Source organism: Gorilla gorilla, chromosome 14 (genome assembly GCF_029281585.2).
Source record: "Gorilla gorilla gorilla isolate KB3781 chromosome 14, NHGRI_mGorGor1-v2.1_pri, whole genome shotgun sequence".
In the NCBI taxonomy this organism is placed as follows: domain Eukaryota; kingdom Metazoa; phylum Chordata; class Mammalia; order Primates; family Hominidae; genus Gorilla; species Gorilla gorilla.
The window spans coordinates 46,601,330-46,623,545 of NC_073238.2; the positions used below are offsets into that span (position 1 = coordinate 46,601,330).

Genomic DNA, 22,216 nt, shown 5'->3' on the forward strand with positions numbered 1-22,216 from the left:
TTCTCAGCCTGCACACATCAAAAGGAGAAAAATCTCTTCATGACTTAAAATCAGCATTTCCAACTAACGATTTTGGTTTCCACCAACCTCTCCACCTCTTGTGGAATTCATTCTGGAGTGACCACTAGTCGAAGGTTTAAGTGAACATAAATGGAGGTCAGGGAACAAAGTCTGCAGACCTCTCGACTCTGGGTTCTGCAGGCAGTGGCTCTAGTCTCCTTATAGCTAATTAACATAATTTATCATCCAGTTCTGCAGAGGTGGCCCCAGAAAAGCTGGAGATGTTTCCACATCATGTATTGTTGATTTTAGTTAATGCATTCATAATTCAACAGATATTTCTGAGCACTACTTGAACATTTGACTCTTTGAACTCAAGGACAATAATTTATATTTAGCCCTACTACATTTCATCTTCTTATATTCAAATCATCATTCTGTTAGGGTCTTTTTGGACACTAACCTTCTCAGTTATGTATTTTCTATCTACATAATCTATGAATGAGAAGCCTACAACCTCTGTTCTTATACAAATTGAACAAGTTAAGTGTTGAACAAGACAAGACTTTTCTCCAATTAAGTTATAATCTATTAAACATCATCCTTCAGATATAGTCAATCAGTCTTTCCTCTGTAAGCCATATTCTTTCTCATATTGGCTAAAGAAATGTCTGTTGAAGATAGCTTACAGATTTCTTGAAAAAAGTGAATATCTCAGGATGTGTAATCTGTATCATAGGTGTATTTATCTTTCAAAGCTTTGAGGGATATTTATGACCAAGGTCCAAAAAACTACTTAACAAAGATAATGCCATAGCCATCAATGTGCCAGGCCCAAGCATTATTAGCAACAAGTGGGTACATACTATTCCCAACTTTTAGGAGATTTCATCATTAGGCTAGGTTATTTAAATTTTATCTCATTAATTTAAACCCAGGACTTTTGGAGATTAAATGTGATGAAAATAATAGCTACTATAGTACACTGTGGTTCATCTTCTATCATATCAAAAGTTTCTTAGATTTTTACTGACTGGTTATGTCATAAGCATAGAATCCACCTGAGAACAGAAGACAGAACCCAGATATGGCTATGCTACTATCAATCAGCAGGAGTTCAATTACTCTGGGCTTTTAAAAGCTATGCATTCCTCAGTTGTTTATGATAAATTCTTAACATCTTGGCTCTTGATCTTTTTTTTCCTCATTTTGAGAAAACATACCTCTAAATCCAATTTTATAAATCAAGCCATATCAGGAGAGCAGGAAGGGGGCTTGAAGAAAATCCTCGTGACTAAATAAAACAAGGACATTCCCACATGTTCAAAAGAACCTAAAGCCACCAAAACACAGATAAGTTTATAAAAACTTCTCAAGGGATTATTTTTAGAATGTGGATACAGAAAAACATTAGAACGGGACGGTGGGACAGGGGAATTTTAATAATTTCCATAAAATGGCCCCCCAGAAAGGCTTTTTTCACTCTTTTTGGAACTCTAAATGCAAACTAGGTCCCAGCCTGTGGCCTACAAAAAGATTCTGAGATAATAAATATCAAGGAAGCCTGAACTAGCCTACCTAAAAAGGAACGTTTAGGAAGAATCCTGAGAAATGGCATTCATCACAGTTGGCCATCTCCCAAGAAAAACACTGTTTTGTGCCCTGAGAGCTGAGTGGGAGGAATTCATTAACAATGAAATTCCTTAGCACCAAGCTGGAGTCGAAAAGTTTCCTCTGCCTTTATTGAACAGAAAAGATTTTACTTGAACTGATTTGATGACCTCCTTGGATTATAACCTCGTTTTGGAAAGCAATAAAAAGCCGTTTTCTTCACACAAGACCTTGTAATTTACTCAGCACTTGCTTCATTTCACACTTCTGAAAAGTAAATCCCATAGTAGCAAATTTTTACTTCCTAAACTGCATACTAAACGTTTCAGTCATATTTGATGTTGTCCAAAAAATCTTCGCACTGGAAATTCTGCAGCTATATAGACTTAAGACTCTCCCTGTGTGACTATTTTATATGACATTGTATTTCAGAACAGAAAGTTTGGTTTTAGAAACCTTTAGATGTAAAGTTTTCTTGAGAATAGTAAATACCTGAAGCTGTGTAGTCTCCACATCAGAGGCTTACAGGTGTTTGTCTTCCAAACTTTGAAAGAAATTTATGGCCAGGGTCCCAAAAACTACTTAGTAAACATAATGTAATATGCATCAATGTGCCAACCCCACATGATAAGCAAGTGATAAGTAAGGGAAGAATAGACCCTTGGAGGATAGGGTAGGGCTTGTTGGTGGCAGTCCTTTAATTACATTTGTTGATACTAATTAATAAGTTGATTGATAGTTTCATTTGTTCTTATTTACTGTACCTTATTTTCAAGTACAATACACTAAACTGATGATAACTCAGATACTTTTTGAAAGAGCTTTAAAATAAGGGGGTTTTATTGGATTAGAAACTGTTAGGTCCTTAAATATTCTGAAAATTCAGAACCAGATATGTTGATGCATAATTATGAATGGTCAATTTGATTTAAAAAAAAAATACATTCTGTCAAGTTTTACTTATCTCTTTCTACATACCCAAACTTTCCATAAACCAATTCTATGATATGGTGACATCAAAAAATGGCAGCTGCTGGCCGGGCGCGGTGGCTCAGGCGTGTAATCCCAGCACTTTGGGAGTCCGAGGCAGGCGGATCACAAGGTCAGGAGATCAAGACCATCCTGGCTAACAAGGTGAAACCCTGTCTCTACTAAATACAAAAACATTAGCTGGGCGTGGTGGCGGGTGCCTATAGTCCCAGCTACATTGGGAGGCTGAGGCAAGAGAATGGTGTGAACCCGGGAGGTGGAGCTTGCAGTGAGCCAAGATTGCGCCACTGCACTCCAGGCTGGGGAGACAGAGCAAGACTCCGTCTCAAAAAAAAAAAAAAAAAAAAAAAAATAGTAGCTGCTGCTGAACATGGCCCAGTTAAAAATCTCATTATTTTAGACTATTAGTTGTAGATTACTTTTAGAAATTGTCTATTGAGTCCAGGCATGGTGGCTCATTCCTGTAATCCCAGAACTTTGGGAGGCCAAGGCAGGCAGATCACGAGGTCAGGAGTTCGAGACCAGCCTGACCAACATGGTGAAACCCCATCTCTACTAAAAAAAAAAAAAAAATCAAAAATTAGCCAGGCGTGGTGGCACATGCTTGTAATCCCAGCTACTCAGGAGGCTGAGGCAGGAAAATTGCTTGAACCCGGGAGGCGGAGGTTGCAATGAGCCAAAATCGTGCCACTGTACTCCAGCCTGGGCGACAGAGTAAGACTCCATCTCAAAAAAAAAAAAAAAAGAAATTGTCTATTGGAGAAAAAATTGTTATAAAAAGTAAAATGCAAGAAAATTACCTGTCATATCTCACACTTGTTTGAGGGTATACAATGTTTAGTCCTTTGAAATTAAAAATTATAGCAGTCCTATAAAATATTCTCAATGTGCAAGGCAATCCAACTAAAGAAAATACCATGTAGATGGTTCATTATATTCAATGTTAATTGGAAGGTCATAGTTTAGCAAACATGAAACTGAACATATTAAAGACTCTGCCTTAATACAAAGCAATAGTCTAATTTGTTTGGGGCTATAATTCTTCAAATAACTAAGCTGGCTTCCTCTCAGTTTTACTGTGTTCACATATTATGCACACTTATACGCTAAAATCTTCAAGCAATAAAAGTTTTGATTTTTGGTCTCTAAAACTGACTGACAAAATCTAAACTGATTAATCAGAGAACCTAAAAACGTAAACATTATGTTTTTTCAGTGATATGTTTCCCATTAGAGCTTGTTTTTAACTGGAACGCTATGCATGTTGAATGGGTACGACATTTGCAATATTTATCAAGTTTGGGTGAGCAATGCTAATACTGCTGGCGGTTCTGCTCTTGGAAAAGGGCCGTGCTTTCTGTTGCATGCAGACACTGACCCTGTACTTTCTTTCCTTTCCTTTGTTTCCTGTGCCATGCTTGCTGTGTAGCAAATGGAATCTCTTGCAGTAAGTTAACTTTCTTTCATACTCTTTGTCCATTTAGGCATGGACCCATAACAAAGCCTATTTTTACCGTTACTGTTACATCTCTTAGCATGTTTTCCCTTTCTCATTTTAATTTATTTTATTTGGTAGATTAAGACATGGCAGTTTATTAGTAGCATTCTGGGCTGCTTTCGCCCCAAAGTAGAAACCTACATTGCTATGAATTATCATATTATCAGTGGAATATTTTATGTAATAATTACCATGATTTGGCACTTAGGAAAGGCAGAGTTTTCATAGCTAGGTTTCACCCAAATTGTGAGGGTAATATTGTTTTTAAACAATACTTTTTTATTTATTTGCAAGTCTCTGGCAGTTATCTTTTATACCAGAGTTTTAAAGGTTTCCCTAAAGAGAAGTTTAAAAACCACAAAATACAATGTTTTACTAAAACAACCAAACATCCAGTTTGAGTTAATTAGTCAGTGTAGCTGCTTCTTTAATCTTAGGCCGGTTACCAGTATTGAGAGATCAAAGAATCTAGGCAGAAATGGTTTTCCCCTAAAGAGCAGGGAAGGGCTGGGAAGAGAAAAGAAACCATTCAGCATAGTCTTAGCATGAATTTTAGTAACTTTTAAGATTTAGGATCAAAAGTCTGTTAATAATACCAATAGAATATTCTTCCTAAAACCTAAATTCTTGTGATTTCTCTCCTTAAACAGATGGGAGGAAACAGTTTTAAGTCACCTTAGAAGCTCTCGATTCTGAGCTGCATTCTTTGTAGTCCTTGGTAAAAGAAAGGCTGTATTTATCCTACCCCATTTGAAAACTGAACAGTGAAGCATTTAGTTTAAACCACATATTTAATCCACTTTCACTGGTGACTGCTGGCCATGAAATTCTATTGAGCAAGGGCTGTTCCTTTCCTTTCACAGAATCCCATCCACTCACTACCTGGGAGCAAACTCATTCTTGGAATAAAATAGGCAAAGTGTAGAGGGTACAGCTCAAAGACTAGTCTTGTCACTGACATTGGAATTGTTATTTTTCCCTCATACTATACATAAGCTGTGTAATGAACAAATTATAGGGTACAGAGGCACAAATGTGACCCTGAAACATTTTAAATTCCAGAGGTATTTATGTGGCTCAAGGGCCATTGTGTATGATTACTTTTTGATGTCCTTCCCAAAGAAATTTTCAAATGTGTTAATAATTTCTTTTTTTCTAAGCATTTTTGGTCCCTTTTTATCTCTCTTTAATTCAACAAGTATTTACTGAGCACAGAGTAGACGGATCATCAGTAAGCCTGACTGTTATGTTTACACAGGCCCAGGCGTCTACAGAATTTATAAGTTTAACACCTAGAACTACTTAATGTTTTGCCTTTCAAATATACTTTTAATAAAAGGAAATTTTTCTTTTTAAAAATAATTTATAGCTTATAAAAATGAAGACAACCACTCATCTATAATTGGTAGGTATTTAACTGGCAAATATAATGGAAATTTGGTTGTTCACTCAGTCCCTTTATAGGTGCTACTCTCTAATTAGTCATCCATTACACAAACTATAATGGAAATTATACCGTGGATTTCTCACTGGTATTTAATGACTGTATTTTGTTTTTCTGTTTTATTTGGAATAACAGCTGGTTATGTTTTCTTAATTAAAAAAAAAAGTTTGTCTCCACTGAGATTTCACTAGTTATATGTGAATGATCCTTAATAATAACTATTTCTTCCCATTCAATTTCTCTCTTTAGCAATTGGAACTGTGTCAGAGATTATATAAGTTACACTTCCAGCTGCTATTGCTTTTTCAGTCCTACTGTAAGCTCATCGGCCAGGTGCACGAAGTTAGCTCCATGCCAGAGGTGAGTCCACACGCTTCCCAACCCCACGTCCCACCACGAAAATCATTTCTTTTGTTCTTCCTCACTCCACCCCATTTATAACTGCCCAAGTGATTTTATTCCCGCATAATTATTTTGCTCAAGCACAGGTCGGAAATAAACATGTCTTGTATGTATTTCTATTCTCATTTTTAAAAGCAAAGTCAGGAGTAGGTATGGAAAGTGAGGTGCCTCAAAATTTAAGAACGCATGTAGGAGGGAACCTTCCTGTGGGTTACGGCCTAGGTGCCTTGCTTGCATCTCCCTGATCCTGGCCCTGGGTCTGGGCATCCTTATTTGAAAACTTTCCGTGTGTGTGGGTTTTCTTCTTTACATTAGTTTTTCATACTTGCCCTTGCCTTGAGGTAAGAAGGAAATGTCTGTATGATGTGTTTGGTTCTCTTCAGTTTCCCTGCCCTGCTTAGCACCAGGATTTTTTAATATTTTAAAATATTTAAAATAAAATAACTTAAACATATTACTGCTGAGTGAGCCAAAATTTTTCTACAAATGAAGAAATACTACTGTAATGTAGTCAGTGGAATAATGGTGCTGTATAGTGGATACTATAGAAGCAAAGAGGACTAACGCCTCATTTGCCTAGGGGTAAGAAAGGTTGAAACTGAAGAGCTTGCTGGAGGAAACCACACCTGAGTGGACTCTCAGAGGGTGAGTTGGAGTGAGGGAGGAGCATTCCAATAAGAACAAACAGCATGGCCATAAGCCTGATGGGAAGAAAGAGAAAGGAACTACAAGCTACTTAGTATTGCTAGAATAGAAGGTGCACCAAAAAAGAGCTATGAGATAAGGCAGAAGAGAGGGGGTAAAGGCGAGATCATAAGACATGCTGCACCTAGGAGATTTCAGGTAGATCTCTGTGGCAGCTATGCAGAGGGTGGGTCTGATGACAACTAGAACAGAGACATGGAGACCAGTGATGAGCCTGCTGAAATAGTTCAAACAGAAGGAGAGAGTTTGAACTGGGACAGAAGTGCTAGGTATGGAGAGGAGGAAGGAAATGTGAGACACAGGACAAAAAATCAATGAAACTGATGGGGGGATGAAGGAGAAAGAAGAGTTGAGGAGAGGGTGACACTCAGGTTCCATCTTATATAAACCAGGTGACCAGTAGCACCAAAGCTGGGACAGGGATATAAAAAGAAGGACTGAGGCGATGCTGTGTCCAGACAGTCAAGCCTTCTGCCGGCTAGTCAATGGCTGCATACTGGACCAAGACCTGGCTTAAACGGCGACTGACCTCTTGCAGGTGGTTAGATGTGAGGTCAGGGGAGAGATCTGAACAAAAGGACAGATGTGATTGTGAACAAGCAGAAGTCGATTAAACCATGCCAGTGACAGCAGAGAAGTGAGGATGAAGCCTGGGAAACCTCACCATCTAAGAGCAGAAGAGGAAGAGCCACAAGAGACAAACTACAACCATTTTACCATTTTTTTATTACTCAGTATGAAAAAAGGAAAAAACTATACGACTTTATACTTTCAAATGCTTATTTCAAGAAAGTAGGCCTTCACAACCAGTTTTCCTCTATTCAATCATAAGTTGTCAGATAATAGGAATCAACTCTTTTCTTTTTTATTTGCCACATGGTCAAGATAAACTTTACTTTTTCTTTTTCTTTTTTTTTTTTTTTTCTTTTTTTGAGATAGAGCTTTGCTCTTGTTGCCCAGGCTGAAGTGCAATGGCACAATCTCAGCTTACCACAACCTCCACCTCCCAGGTTCAAGCGATTCTCCTGCCTCAGTCTCCTGAGTAGCTAGGATTACAGGCATGTTCCACCACACCTGGCTAATTTTGTATTTTTAGTAGAGACGGGGTTTCGCCATGTTGGTCAGGCTGGTCTCAAACTCCTGAGTTCAGGTGATCCACCTGCCTCGGCCCCCACAAAGTGAACTGTGAGCCACCGCGCCCCGCCAGGATTCACCATTCTTGATGCCATTAAGAACATTCATGATTAATGAAAGGAAGTCAAAATATCAACATTAGCAGGAGTTTAGAAGAAGGTGATTCCAATGGACGACTTTGAGAGGCTCAAGACTTAAGTAGGGGAAGTAACTGCAGATGTGGTAAAAATAGCAAGAGAACTAGAATTAGAAGTAGAACCTGAAGATGTGACTGAATTGCTGCAGTCTTATGATAAAACCTGAATGGATGAGGAGTTGCATCTTATGCATGAACAAATAAAGTTTTTTTGTTATTGTTGTTTGTTTATTTGTTTTTGAGATGTAGTCGCACTCTGTTGTCCAGGCTGGAGTGCAATGGCACGATCTCGGCTCACTGCAACCTCCACCTCCCAGGTTCAAGTGATTCTCCTGCCTCTGCCTCCTGAATAGCTGGGATTACAGGCCCGCACCACCATGCCCAGCTAATTTTTGTATTTTTAGTGGAGACGGTGTTTCACCTTGTTAGTCAGGCTGGTCTCGAACTCCTGACCTCAAGTGATCCACCCGCGTTGGCCTCCCAAAGTGCTGGGATTACAGGCATGAACCACCACACCCGGCCCAAACAAAGTTTCTTTAGGTGAAATTTACTCCTGGTGAAGATGCTGAGAACATTGTCAAAATGACAACAAAAGTTTTACAATATTACATAAACTTAGTTTATAGAGCAGTGACAGAGTTTAAGGTGATTGACTGCAGTTTTGAAAGAAGTTCCAAGGTGTATAAAATGCTGTCACATGCTACAGAGAAATATTTCGTGAAGGGAAGAGTCAATCAATAAAGCAAACTTTGGCAGGGTGCGGTGGCTCACGCCTGTAATCCCAGCACTTTGGGAGGCCAAGGTGGGCAGATCACGAGGTCAGGAGATTGAGATCATCTTGGCCAACATGGTGAAACCCCGCCTCTACTAAAATACAAAAAATTAGCCAGGCATGGTAGCCCGTGCCCGTAATCCCAGCTACTTGAGAGGCTGAGGTAAGGGAATCACTTGAACCCGGGAGGAGGAGGTTGCAGTGAGCTGAGATCGCATCACTGCACTCCAGCCTGGTGACAAAGCAAGACTCCATCTCAATAAATAAATAAATAAATAAAGCAAACTTCATTATTGTCTTATTTTAAGAAATTGCCCCAATCACCCCAACCTTCAGCCACCACTATCCTGATCAGTCAGCAGCCATTAACATTAAGGCAAGATCCTCTACCAGCAAAAAGATAATTACTCACTGAAGGCACAGATGATTGTTAGCATTTTTTAGCACTGAAGTGTTTGTTAATTAAGGTATGTATATTTTTAGACTTAGTGTACTTAGACTACAATATTGTGTAAACATAATTTTTATAGGCATGGGGAAATCAAAAAATTGACATGACTCACTTTATTGCAGATGTCTAGAACTGAATATTTCCAAGGTATACCTGGTGTGTGTATTCATATGGGTACGTACACACACAGTGTTTAAATACTACATAAGTTTTAAATAATGTATATATACACACATAATGTTTAAAACTTATCTAGGTTTAAAATAAGGAGAAATTTACTTTCAAATTTAAAACTACATACAAAATTAAGATACTCTAATATCTTGTTTTAAAAGATTATTTCAGTAAATTTTAAACCTACTTCTATAGTAGGTAGTTGCATTTAACAGGCATGTGTGCCAAGAAAAAATAATCCTTCAAGGCTTCAGTTTTTTATTGTTTGTACCGTGAGTGAGTTGGGAATGAAGAGGAAAAGCAAAGCTGTTGAATAAATAACTTTCCAAAGTAAACAGGCATCATCAACTTGCATTACAAAGAGAAAAAAAACCTTTAATTTTATGCCAGTTTTTTTAATGCTCTTGAGATCAAATTGCAAAACAACCATCTTCCGTAGTATATTTTGAGACACTTAGAAGTGACACAGGTTTTCTTATGCTTTACTTTTTAACACTCTGGATCCTTTGGTCCCAGTAACTTCGAGGGAAAATATCTTTTACTGCTGTAGCATTAATACAAACATTAGTTTAAGATTATTCTATCTCCTCAAAATTGTGTCTTCAGCTTTTTCCCATGGCGTGGAACCAAGAGTGAGAAAAATTATTAGGACAGAGTCCATGGTCACGATTACATTAATTGAGCACTTAGGTGCTGGACTGTACTAAGCATTTTGTATATATTATTTCCACTTAATCTTTAAAATAAACCTTTAGGATGGCTATTATCTTCAGTCTCACAGATGAGAAAACCGAGGCACATAAAAGTCAGTTAACTTGTCCATCTTCCTACAGTACACTGCAGAGCTGGCATTTGAACCCAGATCTACTCACTCTTAAGCCTGATCTCTTGTACTCTTTCCTTCTGTATTTATTCCCTATTTAAGTCGAACTTAAATAGAACACATTTTAAATGAAGTCTTAACCTTTTCTATAAGGAGAGCATCTCAGCAGTTGACACATACTCAAGGCATGCAACTCCACAATCCCCTACACATACCATGGAGTACAATGTCATCTATCCTATTTGAATTTACCAAGGTATTAAACTTATGCTTAACCACACCCATAAGATCCTTTTTTCTTTTTTTTCCTTTTGGGATGTAAAATTCCCCCAGCACCTAAATATAGTTTAAAAAACATTTTTTTTAAATAGCTGCTGAATATGTCCAGGGAACTGAGTGACCTAAAGAAACACCTGAAGGAAGCCAGTGCAGTCATTGCAGCTGACCCTCTCTATTCAGACGGCGCGTGGTCCGAGCCCACCTTCACGTCCACTGAAGCAGCCATCCAGTCCATGCTGGAGTGCCTGAAGAACAACGAACTCGGCAAAGCTTTGCGGCAGATCAGGGAGTGCAGGTGACTCTGCTATTTCTTTTAGAGGTGGTTGCAGGAAATGCACACCTGGTTGTTACTCTATCATGGTTGGAGTCTAGCCCACTACGGAAGGCTAGATATTTTACAGATCTCTTCTCAGATCTTTACTGCTGCCAAACCAGAAACACTCAGCTTTCAGAACACTACATATTGAAAGTGTTGGTGTTGGTTCTGGCCATTTGTCATCCCTAAAATGACAAAATGCTGAAGCACTTCAAAGTATACCTTCATATAATTTTTAACTAACATTTGAATATATCCTTTTTGGTTTTGCCCCTACATTCTGATATTGTATTCACATTCATTGAAACCAGAAGGCTATAGCAAATAAGGTAAATGTTTTGGGAGTATCAGATTCCATTCTGATATTTTTATACTTTTGATATTTTATCAAAATAATATTCTAAAATTGATTATGGTGATGTTTGCACAACTCTGAATATCCTAAAACCCATTGAATTGTTTACCTTAGATGAGTGAATTACCTGATACGGGAATTCCATCTCAATAAAGGCTTTTTAAAAAGTAATACTCTTATATTAATGAAGACTCATAAGCTCCCAACTTTGTGACTAATAGTGCCTCTAATCTGTGCTGTTCTTTTTGACTGCAGAAGTCTGTGGCCCAATGACATCTTTGGAAGCAGTTCTGATGATGAGGTCCAGACACTACTGAATATTTATTTCCGTCACCAAACTCTGGGACAGACGGGTACTTATGCCCTGGTGGGGTCTAACCAGAGCCTGACCGAGATCTGCACCAAGCTGATGGAGCTGAACATGGAGATCCGGGACATGATCCGCAGGGCCCAGAGTTACCGAGTCCTCACTACTTTTCTTCCAGACTCCAGTGTTTCTGGCACTAGTCTCTGACAGGAGCCTCCTGTCCCCACTGGGTTCCAAACTGGCAGTGCTGCCATGCTGGGGCAACGTCATTCAGTGTCTTCTCGGCCTTCAAAAGGCTTGGACAGACTGTTCTCCCTCTTGTTACCTGTAGGGCTTTTTCTAAAGAGGATGGCAGAACTTCCAACGTGTAGCAATACTATAAGAACCAAGGTAGCTTAGAACGTCCTGGACAGACTCCACTCATCATGCTGTGTGGTACAAATGTGTTACATTTGACCGAGCATATGCAACTCACTACTGAAGAAGTGACTTCCGTTGCATACCAAAGCCGACTACACTGAACAGTACCTTCCTTTCTAGAAACAATTTTAGATTGGCAAAAGTGCAATGTTTTCTTCACTCAAAAAATTTTATATTCTCAAACATGTACATTCTTTCCCTGTCTTGTTCCATTTTCTTTTCTTTTTCCTTTTTTCTTTTTCCTTTCTTTCGTGGGCTGAGAAAGGGGCAGGCAAAATGAAGCTGGCCACTGAAAACTGTAAGATGGTCAAAAGCTGACAGCCTGTGTATGTGAAAAAGGAATTGTAAATGGACTGCAATGTAATGTACACTGTAATTTGAATACAATTACTGTATCTAAAAGGAGCTGCTATGAAGTACCTTTCTTATGTTGCTAGGCTACTGTTTCTGAAAGCCCTGGATCTCTTTGCACCAAAAATGGTCCAGATAGACTCTTTTTAAGGATCTTGGCTGCTTTTTACTAGAAGGTTGCTTTTATGAGCATATTTATACTGCTGAAGGATGAGTGTTAATTTTAATTAACTTTGCCGTTTTGTAGAGAAAACTATTCACAAGATAAATTCCAAGTCTTTTCACCTGTCAGGCATGCATATTTTAATATCTGTTTTGATAGTAAGAAGTAGAATCATAAAGGTAAAATATGAGTTGTTACTTTGTTTCTTCAATGTCATATTTTATGTGTAATATATATGTAAAGGGCCATTCTTAAGTTCTCTCCTTAAACTTAATGCTGTCAAGTGTTAGATGTGTGCATGTGAACTTGTTGCACAGCAGAAACATATTCAGAGTTTATCTATGTAACTTATTCACGCTGTAAATACATTTAAAGTTTTTGTGATGTAAGCTTAATTGATATTCTGTTCAGAACTTTCTTTAGACTAAAAAAAAAAAAAAAAAAAAAGACAAAATACACGTTGACCATGGACTTTATTTCTGGTTAATGAAAATGTTTGTCCTGGGCACACATGAAGTTTTGCATGTGGGTTGCCAAAGTAATAACCCCAAGGGGCACCCCTCACATGTATGCTCTGAATGGCACCCATGGGGGTCATGCCATGCATGGCCCTGTGAAGCTGGAGGTAAGTATTGTCTCTTTGGAAGTTGGCATCAAAACTGTGAGCTTCAACCAATTCTCTGTAATCAACCAAAGAGAAAAATCAGAAAAAAGTGAGAGCTCTAATTCTCCATAACCTATAATTAGGTTGTCATCCTTCAAATTTGGAAATTCATTCTATAGTGAGCAGGAAAAAGTAGTAGAGTTGTAATTCTGTCACCAACACCTATCCCCTATCTACCGAACTAGGAAAACAGGAACACAGGGAGAAACATGTAACAATCTCATTTATGCTGTCTTCCTACTCATATTTTACATGGACCAACAAATATAACTTGCTTTACTAGCATATGGCTACTGAATCATTGGCAGTAATATTCTAGGAGTATTCTATAGAAGAGAGCCTAACCTAGGATTTTTTTTAATGTTGCTACAGATGCAACTACTAGATTTTAATAATTTTCTGGACTGCTGAAAACATATTTTTCTGATGATTTATTTTTTTCAACTTGCCTGAAAGATGATTTGCTATGATTTGTAGAAACAACTGAATCATGATCTCTCTGAAAAATATCATAAAAGAAGGTTTCTGTGGCTAACAAAAGTAGACAACTTTCAGAGAGTTTTGTTGGGAGCCACAGTAGAAAGAACAGATTCGTCATGAACTGAGTTTTCTACCATGGCTTCTTACCCAGCAGAGAACCACCGTGATGGTTTACTCTTAAAAAGGGAAGAAAAAAAAAAGGATTTCAACAGTACATTACAATCCAAGATATTAACATAGGAAGCAGTGGTCTGTGTTTTTCTCAATTTTATTTTTAAAAGGAGATGTATTAATGTGAAAGGTTTCTTCTACTTTTCCTCTATCTCTTCACCTCCTCTACTTTAAGTGGAGATGGGAAAAATTGTGTAGGATGCAGCCCCACGCCAGCAGAGCCCAGCAATAACTTTAGATCTACCAGTCAAATCTTGTCGGCTATTGCTCTGTGCCTCTGTTACAGAAGCATTAATGTTAATTGTCTTCCCCAGGGATACAAAGAAGTAGAAGTACCAAAAGAAAGGGTAGATATTTAACAGATGCCTCAGTGATAAGAAAGATGCCTCCTTGTGTCTCACTGTTTTCTAGCACTGAAACATGATACACTTTGTATCCACCTGCAGAATAAAGCAATCCAGACAGGTGCTCTGTAACTTAGACATCACTTGATTAAAATTATAGTCTCCAAATATAGTGTTTTAGAAAAGGCACTGCACATTTTTAGAGGCACGTGAATGTCATTCCCACCTCTAACCCATCTAACATCGGTGAGATGGTAAGAAAATGTGCCGATGTTGCTGTGAAATAAAGATGCCTGTAATTAATTGTAGGCATCACACACATGCATGAACATCCAGAGTTAGGTCTCAAGGCTCTTCTGGTTCTAAGTCCTAACAAACAATGATCTTTTCAGTGAACTGTAGAATTCTGGAAAGAATAAGCGTACCTCCAGGCTGCTTACATCAATAGCTTACACGTGGTTCCTGATGCCTGCCTTAACAACAAAAAATTCGTGTCCATAGGTGAGTATTAGGGTGTGTTCATTGTATCTCAATGAAACTAGTTTTTAAAGTTTTCAATGCATTTGTTTGAGATCAATTAATATTTGGATACCTATCATGACCCAGGATATTTCTTTGTTCAGCAAATATTTATTGCATGCCCACTCTGGGCTAGGCACTGTTTTAGAGGACACCGCAGCTATCAAGGCAGATGTGGTCCCTGTTCCCATGAGGCTCCTACATTTGAGTGGAGGAAGATGTACTTGTCTACGTTGGGTGATGATTAGTGCCATGAAGAACAAAACGGATACAATGAGTAATGTGGACAGGGCTATCTTAGCTATCACTCTAATAAGGTGATATCTGAAGAGAGATCTGAGTGAAGTGAGGATACAATGGATATCCAAGGAAAAGAGCATTCCAGCAAAGGAAAAAACACATGCAGAGACCCTGAAGGAGAAGCAGGGTCACTTTGTCAAAGGGAGAGCAAGGAAGCCAATGACCGGGTGAAATGAGTGAGGAGAGCGTTCAGAGAGGACAGCCAAAAGCTCTGTGGGCCACGGCAGGACTTTGTCCCTTGCTGAGCAAGATGGGAAGCCACCGAATGTTTGCGGGCAGGGTAGTGACATGCTGTTACTTATGTTTAAAAGGATTACTCCTTCATAGAGATGAAGAAAAGCTCTATAACAAAAGTTCCATTGTGGTGGTTATACAGCATTGTGAATGTACTTAATGCCAATGAATTGTGTACTTTAAAATGGTAAATTTTATGTTATATATGTTTTACCACAATAAAAATAATTTTTTTAAAGGATCATTCTGGCTGCTATGTGCAGAATAGACTGCAGATGGGCAGAGGTAGAAGCAGGAAGACTAGAGAGATGGCTGTGGCAACAGTGCAGTCACCAGGCGATGCTGGTTTTTTGTTTTTTTTTTGTATTTACCTTAAGTTTTTATTGATGGTGTTTTTTTTTTTTTTTGGCTTCTCTGCAGGTCTTTTTTTTTTATTATTATTATACTTTAAGTTTTAGGGTACATGTGCACATTGTGCAGGTTAGTTACATATGTATACATGTGCCATGCTGGTGCGCTGCACCCACTAACTCGTCATCTAGCATTAGGTATATCTCCTAATGCTATCCCTCCCCCCTCCCCCCACCCCACAACAGTCCCCAGAGTGTGATATTCCCCTTCCTGTGTCCATGTGACCTCATTGTTCAATTCCCACCTATGAGTGAGAATATGCGGTGTTTGGTTTTTTGTTCTTGCGATAGTTTACTGAGAATGATGGTTTCCAATTTCATCCATGTCCCTACAAAGGACATGAACTCATCATTTTTTATGGCTGCATAGTATTCCATGGTGTATATGTGCCACATTTTCTTAATCCAGTCTATCATTGTTGGACATTTGGGTTGGTTCCAAGTCTTTGCTATTGTGAATAATGCCGCAATAAACATACGTGTGCATGTGTCTTTATAGCAGCATGATTTATAGTCCTTTGGGTATATACCCAGTAATGGGATGGCTGGGTCAAATGGTATTTCTAGTTCTAGATCCCTGAGGAATCGCCACACTGACTTCCACAATGGTTGAACTAGTTTACAGTCCCACCAACAGTGTAAAAGTGTTCCTATTTCTCCACATCCTCTCCAGCACCTGTTGTTTCCTGACATTTTAATGATTGCCATTCTAACTGGTGTGAGATGATATCTCATAGTGGTTTTGATTTGCATTCCTCTGATGGCCAGTGATGATGAGCATTTTTTCATGTGTTTTTTGGCTGCATAAATGTCTTCTTTTGAGAAGTGTCTGTTCATGTCCTTCGCCCACTTTTTGATGGGGTTGTTTGTTTTTTTCTTGTAAATTTGTTTGAGTTCATTGTAGATTCTGCATATTAGCCCTTTGTCAGATGAGTAGGTTGCGAAAATTTTCTCCCATGTTGTAGGTTGCCTGTTCACTCTGATGGTAGTTTCTTTTGCTGTGCAGAAGCTCTTTAGTTTAATTAGATCCCATTTGTCAATTTTGTCTTTTGTTGCCATTGCCTTTGCTGTTTTGGACATGAAGTCCTTGCCCACGCCTATGTCCTGAATGGTAATGCCTAGGTTTTCTTCTAGGGTTTTTATGGTTTTAGGTCTAACGTTTAAATCTTTAATCCATCTTGAATTGATTTTTGTATAAGGTGTAAGGAAGGGATCCAGTTTCAGCTTTCTACATATGGCTAGCCAGTTTTCCCAGCACCATTTATTAAATAGGGAATCCTTTCCCCATTGCTTGTTTTTCTCAGGTTTGTCAAAGATCAGATAGTTGTAGGTATGCGGCGTTATTTCTGAGGGCTCTGTTCTGTTCCATTGATCTATATCTCTGTTTTGGTACCAGTACCATGCTGTTTTGGTTACTGTAGCCTTGTAGTATAGTTTGAAGTCAGGTAGTGTGATGCCTCCAGCTTTGTTCTTTTGGCTTAGGATTGCCTTGGCGATGCGGGCTCTTTTTTGGTTCTATATGAACTTTAAAGTAGTTTTTTCCAATTCTGTGAAGAAAGTCATTGGTAGCTTGATGGGGATGGCATTGAATCTGTAAATGACCTTGGGCAGTATGGCCATTTTCACGATATTGATTCTTCCTACCCATGAGCATGGAATGTTCTTCCATTTGTTTGTATCCTCTTTTATTTCCTTGAGCAGTGGTTTGTAGTTCTCCTTGAAGAGGTCCTTCACATCCCTTGTAAGTGGGATTCCTACGTATTTTATTCTCTTTCAAGCAATTGTGAATGGGAGTTCACTCATGATTTGGCTCTCTGTTTGTCTGTTGTTGGTGTATAAGAATGCTTGTGATTTTTGTACATTGATTTTGTATCCTGAGACTTTGCTGAAGTTGCTTATCAGCTTAAGGAGATTTTGGGCTGAGACAATGGGGTTTTCTAGATAAACAATCATGTCGTCTGCAAACAGGGACAATTTGACTTCCTCTTTTCCTAATTGAATACCCTTTATTTCCTTCTCCTGCCTGATTGCCCTGGCCAGAACTTCCAACACTATGTTGAATAGGAGCGGTGAGAGAGGGCATCCCTGTCTTGTGCCAGTTTTCAAAGGGAATGCTTCCAGTTTTTGCCCATTCAGTATGATATTGGCTGTGGGTTTGTCATAGATAGCTCTTATTATTTTGAGATACGTCCCATCAATACCTAATTTATTGAGAGTTTTTAGCATGAAGGGTTGTTGAATTTTGTCAAAGGCTTTTTCTGCATCTATTGAGATAATCATGTGGTTTTTGTCTTTGGCTCTGTTTATATGCTGGATTACATTTATTGATTTGCGTATATTGAACCAGCCTTGCATCCCAGGGATGAAGCCCACTTGATCATGGTGGATAAGCTTTTTGATGTGCTGCTGGATTCGGTTTGCCAGTATTTTATTGAGGATTTTTGCATCAATGTTCATCAAGGATATTGGTCTAAAATTCTCTTTTTTGGTTGTGTCTCTGCCCGGCTTTGGTATCAGAATGATGCTGGCCTCATAAAATGAGTTGGGGAGGATTCCCTCTTTTTCTATTGATTGGAATAGTTTCAGAAGGAATGGTACCAGTTCCTCCTTGTACCTCTGGTAGAATTCGGCTGTGAATCCATCTGGTCCTGGACTCTTTTTGGTTGGTAAACTATTGATTATTGCCACAATTTCAGCTCCTGTTATTGGTCTATTCAGAGATTCAACTTCTTCCTGGTTTAGTCTTGGGAGAGTGTATGTGTCGAGGAATGTATCCATTTCTTCTAGATTTTCTAGTTTATTTGCGTAGAGGTGTTTGTAGTATTCTCTGATGGTAGTTTGTATTTCTGTGGGATCGGTGGTGATATCCCCTTTATCATTTTTTATTGTGTCTATTTGATTCTTCTCTCTTTTTTTCTTTATTAGTCTTGCTAGCGGTCTATCAATTTTGTTGATCCTTTCAAAAAACCAGCTCCTGGATTCATTGATTTTTTGAAGGGTTTTTTGTGTCTCTATTTCCTTCAGTTCTGCTCTGATTTTAGTTATTTCTTGCCTTCTGCTAGCTTTTGAATGTGTTTGCTCTTGCTTTTCTAGTTCTTTTAATTGTGATGTTAGGGTGTCCATTTTGGATCTTTCCTGCTTTCTCTTGTGGGCATTTAGTGCTATAAATTTCCCTCTACACACTGCTTTGAATGCATCCCAGAGATTCTGGTATGTTGTGTCTTTGTTCTCGTTGGTTTCAAAGAACATCTTTATTTCTGCCTTCATTTCGTTATGTACCCAGTAGTCATTCAGGAGCAGGTTTTCAGTTTCCATGTAGTTGAGTGGCTTTGAGTGAGATTTTTAATCCTGAGTTCTAGTTTGATTGCACTGTGGTCTGAGAGATAGTTTGTTATAATTTCTGCTCTTTTACATTTGCTGAGGAGAGCTTTACTTCCAACTATGTGGTCAATTTTGGAATAGGTGTGGTGTGGTGCTGAAAAAAATGTATATTCTGTTGATTTGGGGTGGAGAGTTCTGTAGATGTCTATTAGGTCCGCTTGGTGCAGAGCTGAGTTCAATTCCTGGGTATCCTTGTTGACTTTCTGTCTCGTTGATCTGTCTAATGTTGACAGTGTGACTGGGCTAGCATATTCTGGGCATAGTTGTGGGCATATTCTGGAAATAGTTCAGAGCTAGAGCTGACAGGGCTTACCAATGACACGTGGAATGGGAAAGAATTTAGCCCAAACAGCTGGAGGAATGGAGTTTCCACTAACTGAGATGCGGGAATGCATGTTTGGGAGATAGAAACCAAGATTTATTCTTCAGACATGTTGACTTTGAGATGTCTGATATCCAAGACAAGATGGTGAGTAAACAGGTGGATGTGTGAGTCTGTTGTTGAGGAGCAAAGTCTGGGTTAAAGACACACATATGGCATTTAAAGCCCCTGAGAAAAAAGTAGGATACTCCCCTGTCTTGTCCAGCCGGGACTGGGATCTCTCATAAAAATTAGAGTGTAGGTAATGGGCTCAAAATTTCAGATGCACATTAAATCATGTCAGGGACTTAAAACCCCAACGCTCAGCCTTCCTCTTAATTGATTTAATTGGTCTGAAGCTGTGCTCAAACTGCAGTGCTGTTTAAGTTTCCCCAGATGATTCTAATCCACTGCCAAGATTGGAACATTGCTTTCTCCTTTCTAGACCTAAGAATCACCCCAGGGTATTTGTCAAAAATGCAGAATCCCTCAGGTTGACCCCTCTGGAGACCAGTTTGGTAAATCCAGCGCAGGATCCCTCAAATCAGCATTGTAACAGCCACTCCACTTTGAAAGACAATGAACTAGGAGAAACTTCCTATATAGCGAAGTGCTCTTTCTTCTAAAGCACACCCCCAGTTGTTTTTCCACGTAGGCTGTTGGTGTAGTGATTCTACCCAAATCTGTCATTGATCTTTTTGTAACTTTGTTTCCTATTTGAGGTCACAGTGAGTGAGTGACTAGAATTTACTGCATCCACTTACAGATCAGTTTCCTGGCAGATGCCTCCTTCTCCGTCACCATCTTCTGTAATCCAGATCCTTCTTTTAACAGCAAACTTGAATGGATATTGTATTCGATTTTCAGATTCCAAGAACTTTGGCCACCTGGTGCGAACTTCCAGGAGCTCCTCGGCCAGGAGAACAAAGAGATTCCTCCTGGTCCCCTTTACTATGTCCAACCCTTCTCTCCTCATCTCTATTTCGAAAAGCCCAGAGACTTTGAAATTCTTGCCACCTGGCTGTACTAGCCACTTCCTTCCCCAACTCCATCACTGTCATCCACAGCAGTGGCTGTGACCCTCAGCTGCATTAGAAGCACTAGGGAAGCTTTTTAAAAATTCTGAGGCTTGGGCCCCCCTCCGGATCCCGTAAATCCTTTCTAACGCTCCTCTGATGATTTTGAATTGCAACCGCGCTTGGGAACTGGTGACCTAAAGCCCTCCTGCTTCCTGCCCCTTATTCATCGGAGAGACTAGAGCTTCTTGCTCACCCCAGCTTCCGATGTCATTTCCAGGACTTCAGGAGTCTTGTGTATAACCTGTATGAAATCTTTTCCCTCTCATCCTGTTAACATTCTTACCTCCAGGCATTTTCACTCTTTTCTACCTTAGCCACCCAACTTCCTGGCTATACCAAAACCTGATCCATAGCAGTAAGTGAACCAGCTCCAGAATCCCACCTTCAGGCCCCCTACTCAGGAATTTTCCCAGTTCCCCTTTACTCCAGCCCCCACCCCTCTGACAATTCTCCCATCATGAATATCAGTCTGTGGCCCTCACAGGTCTTTACTCTTCTTTGGAGCATGTTTAAATTCCATGGGTCATTATAATCCCTCTCTTGCTGACATTCACAAGGGATGCCCTACCCCTGTCTTACTCAGCTGGTTAAACCCCAAGCCTGGCTGAACCTAAAACTGACTCTTCCCACACCTACACCAGAAGTGTGACATTACTAGGATGAAGATATTACTAGAATGCAAGTCACACAGGTAGTGTCACACTAACAATGACACTGGTAATGTTACATTTCTAGTCATATCTTCACTACTAGAAGTGTCTTCATTACTAGAAGTGTGACATTACTAGTATGCAACTACAACCAAGAAAATCTCAAATCTCAACACTATGAGACAATCTTGTAATACACTTATGCCTTCCTGATCATTTCAATTTCCTAATGCCTGAGAGAGTTATTTCTCATATTTTCCTCCCTCCTCAGCATCCTACCTGTCTAAGCTGATGGCTTTGCTTCATAATTCATTGAGTAAACAAATGAGTCTCACCTTCCCCACCAAAAATATAAAGTTATCTTTAACTAGCCCCATATTCTAGGTGCTTCATCCTTTTATAATCAAAGGGATATCACTGCTCCCCTCAGGGGCCAATTGCTCCACTGGCGCTCTGGACCCCATCTCTGCTGCCTATTCAAGGGCTTTGCTCCCGCAGACATTCCCCTCTCTGCTCTGCCATCAGCTTCTCTAAATGATTCCCTTTAATATGCCAACATACTCTGCGCCTCCACTTTCCCCAAATGCCATTCTAGCTATCACCAGTTTCTCTGCTTTCTTACAGCAAAACATCTAAGAAGTACTACTTCTGTTCACTGTTTGGACTTTAACGCTGCTTCTGTCCACACCACTCCAAGGAAACTTCTCTCTTCAACCTCCCCCATCACCTCCATGCTGCCAAATCCAATGGACCTGTCGTCACCTTTCTCGACCTCCCGGCAGGATTTGACTCAGTCGACTTTCCTACCTTCTGGAAATACTGTTTAATCTTCATTTTCATCTCATCATCCTCTTCCTATCCCTCTTGACCTCATCTTTCATCTAACCACTAAGTTCCTGCTGCTCCAAGTATAGTCTGGGGAACCAGCAGCATTGATGGCATCTGGGAGCTTCCTAGATTTGCAGTCTCAGACCCCAGACCTACTGAATCAGAATCTTCATTTAACAAGCTCACCCAATGACTCCTGGGATGTTAAGGTTTTAGAATCATTGCTCTAAGTGTTGGTATGCCCCAGAGCCCTGTGTTGTACTCCCTTTTTTTCCTGCTTCTTTGAAACTATATTTTTTAATTTTTAAAATTTTTTTATTTCCATAGGTTATTGGGGAACAGGTGGTATTTGGTTACATGAGTCAGTTAATTAGTGGTGATTTGTGAGATTTTGGTGCAGGTGATTCCATCCAGGCCCATGGCTTTAAAAACTACTTGTTATCTCCAAATCTATCCCTAGCCCT

At 39.4% G+C, this 22,216-nt stretch overlaps 1 protein-coding gene across 5 annotated transcripts in view; it reads left to right on the forward strand.

Annotated features, from left to right (window-relative positions):
- Positions 1 to 15,284, forward strand: part of FRY (FRY microtubule binding protein) — a 451,440-nt gene extending 436,156 nt beyond the window's left edge. For 3 of the 5 annotated variants that reach the window (XM_055360541.2, XM_055360538.2, XM_055360539.2), the window contains 4 exons: positions 4,031 to 4,048; positions 5,793 to 5,903; positions 10,512 to 10,714; positions 11,346 to 15,284. In XM_055360541.2, the coding sequence (XP_055216516.1) occupies positions 4,031 to 4,048; positions 5,793 to 5,903; positions 10,512 to 10,714; positions 11,346 to 11,604 (591 nt within the window). In that variant the 3' untranslated portion in view covers positions 11,605 to 15,284. The remainder of the gene's footprint in view (positions 1 to 4,030; positions 4,049 to 5,792; positions 5,904 to 10,511; positions 10,715 to 11,345) is intronic. The other 2 variants (XR_008671085.2, XM_031001301.3) reach the window with 2 other exon arrangements.
- The last annotated feature ends 6,932 nt before the right edge of the window (positions 15,285 to 22,216 follow it).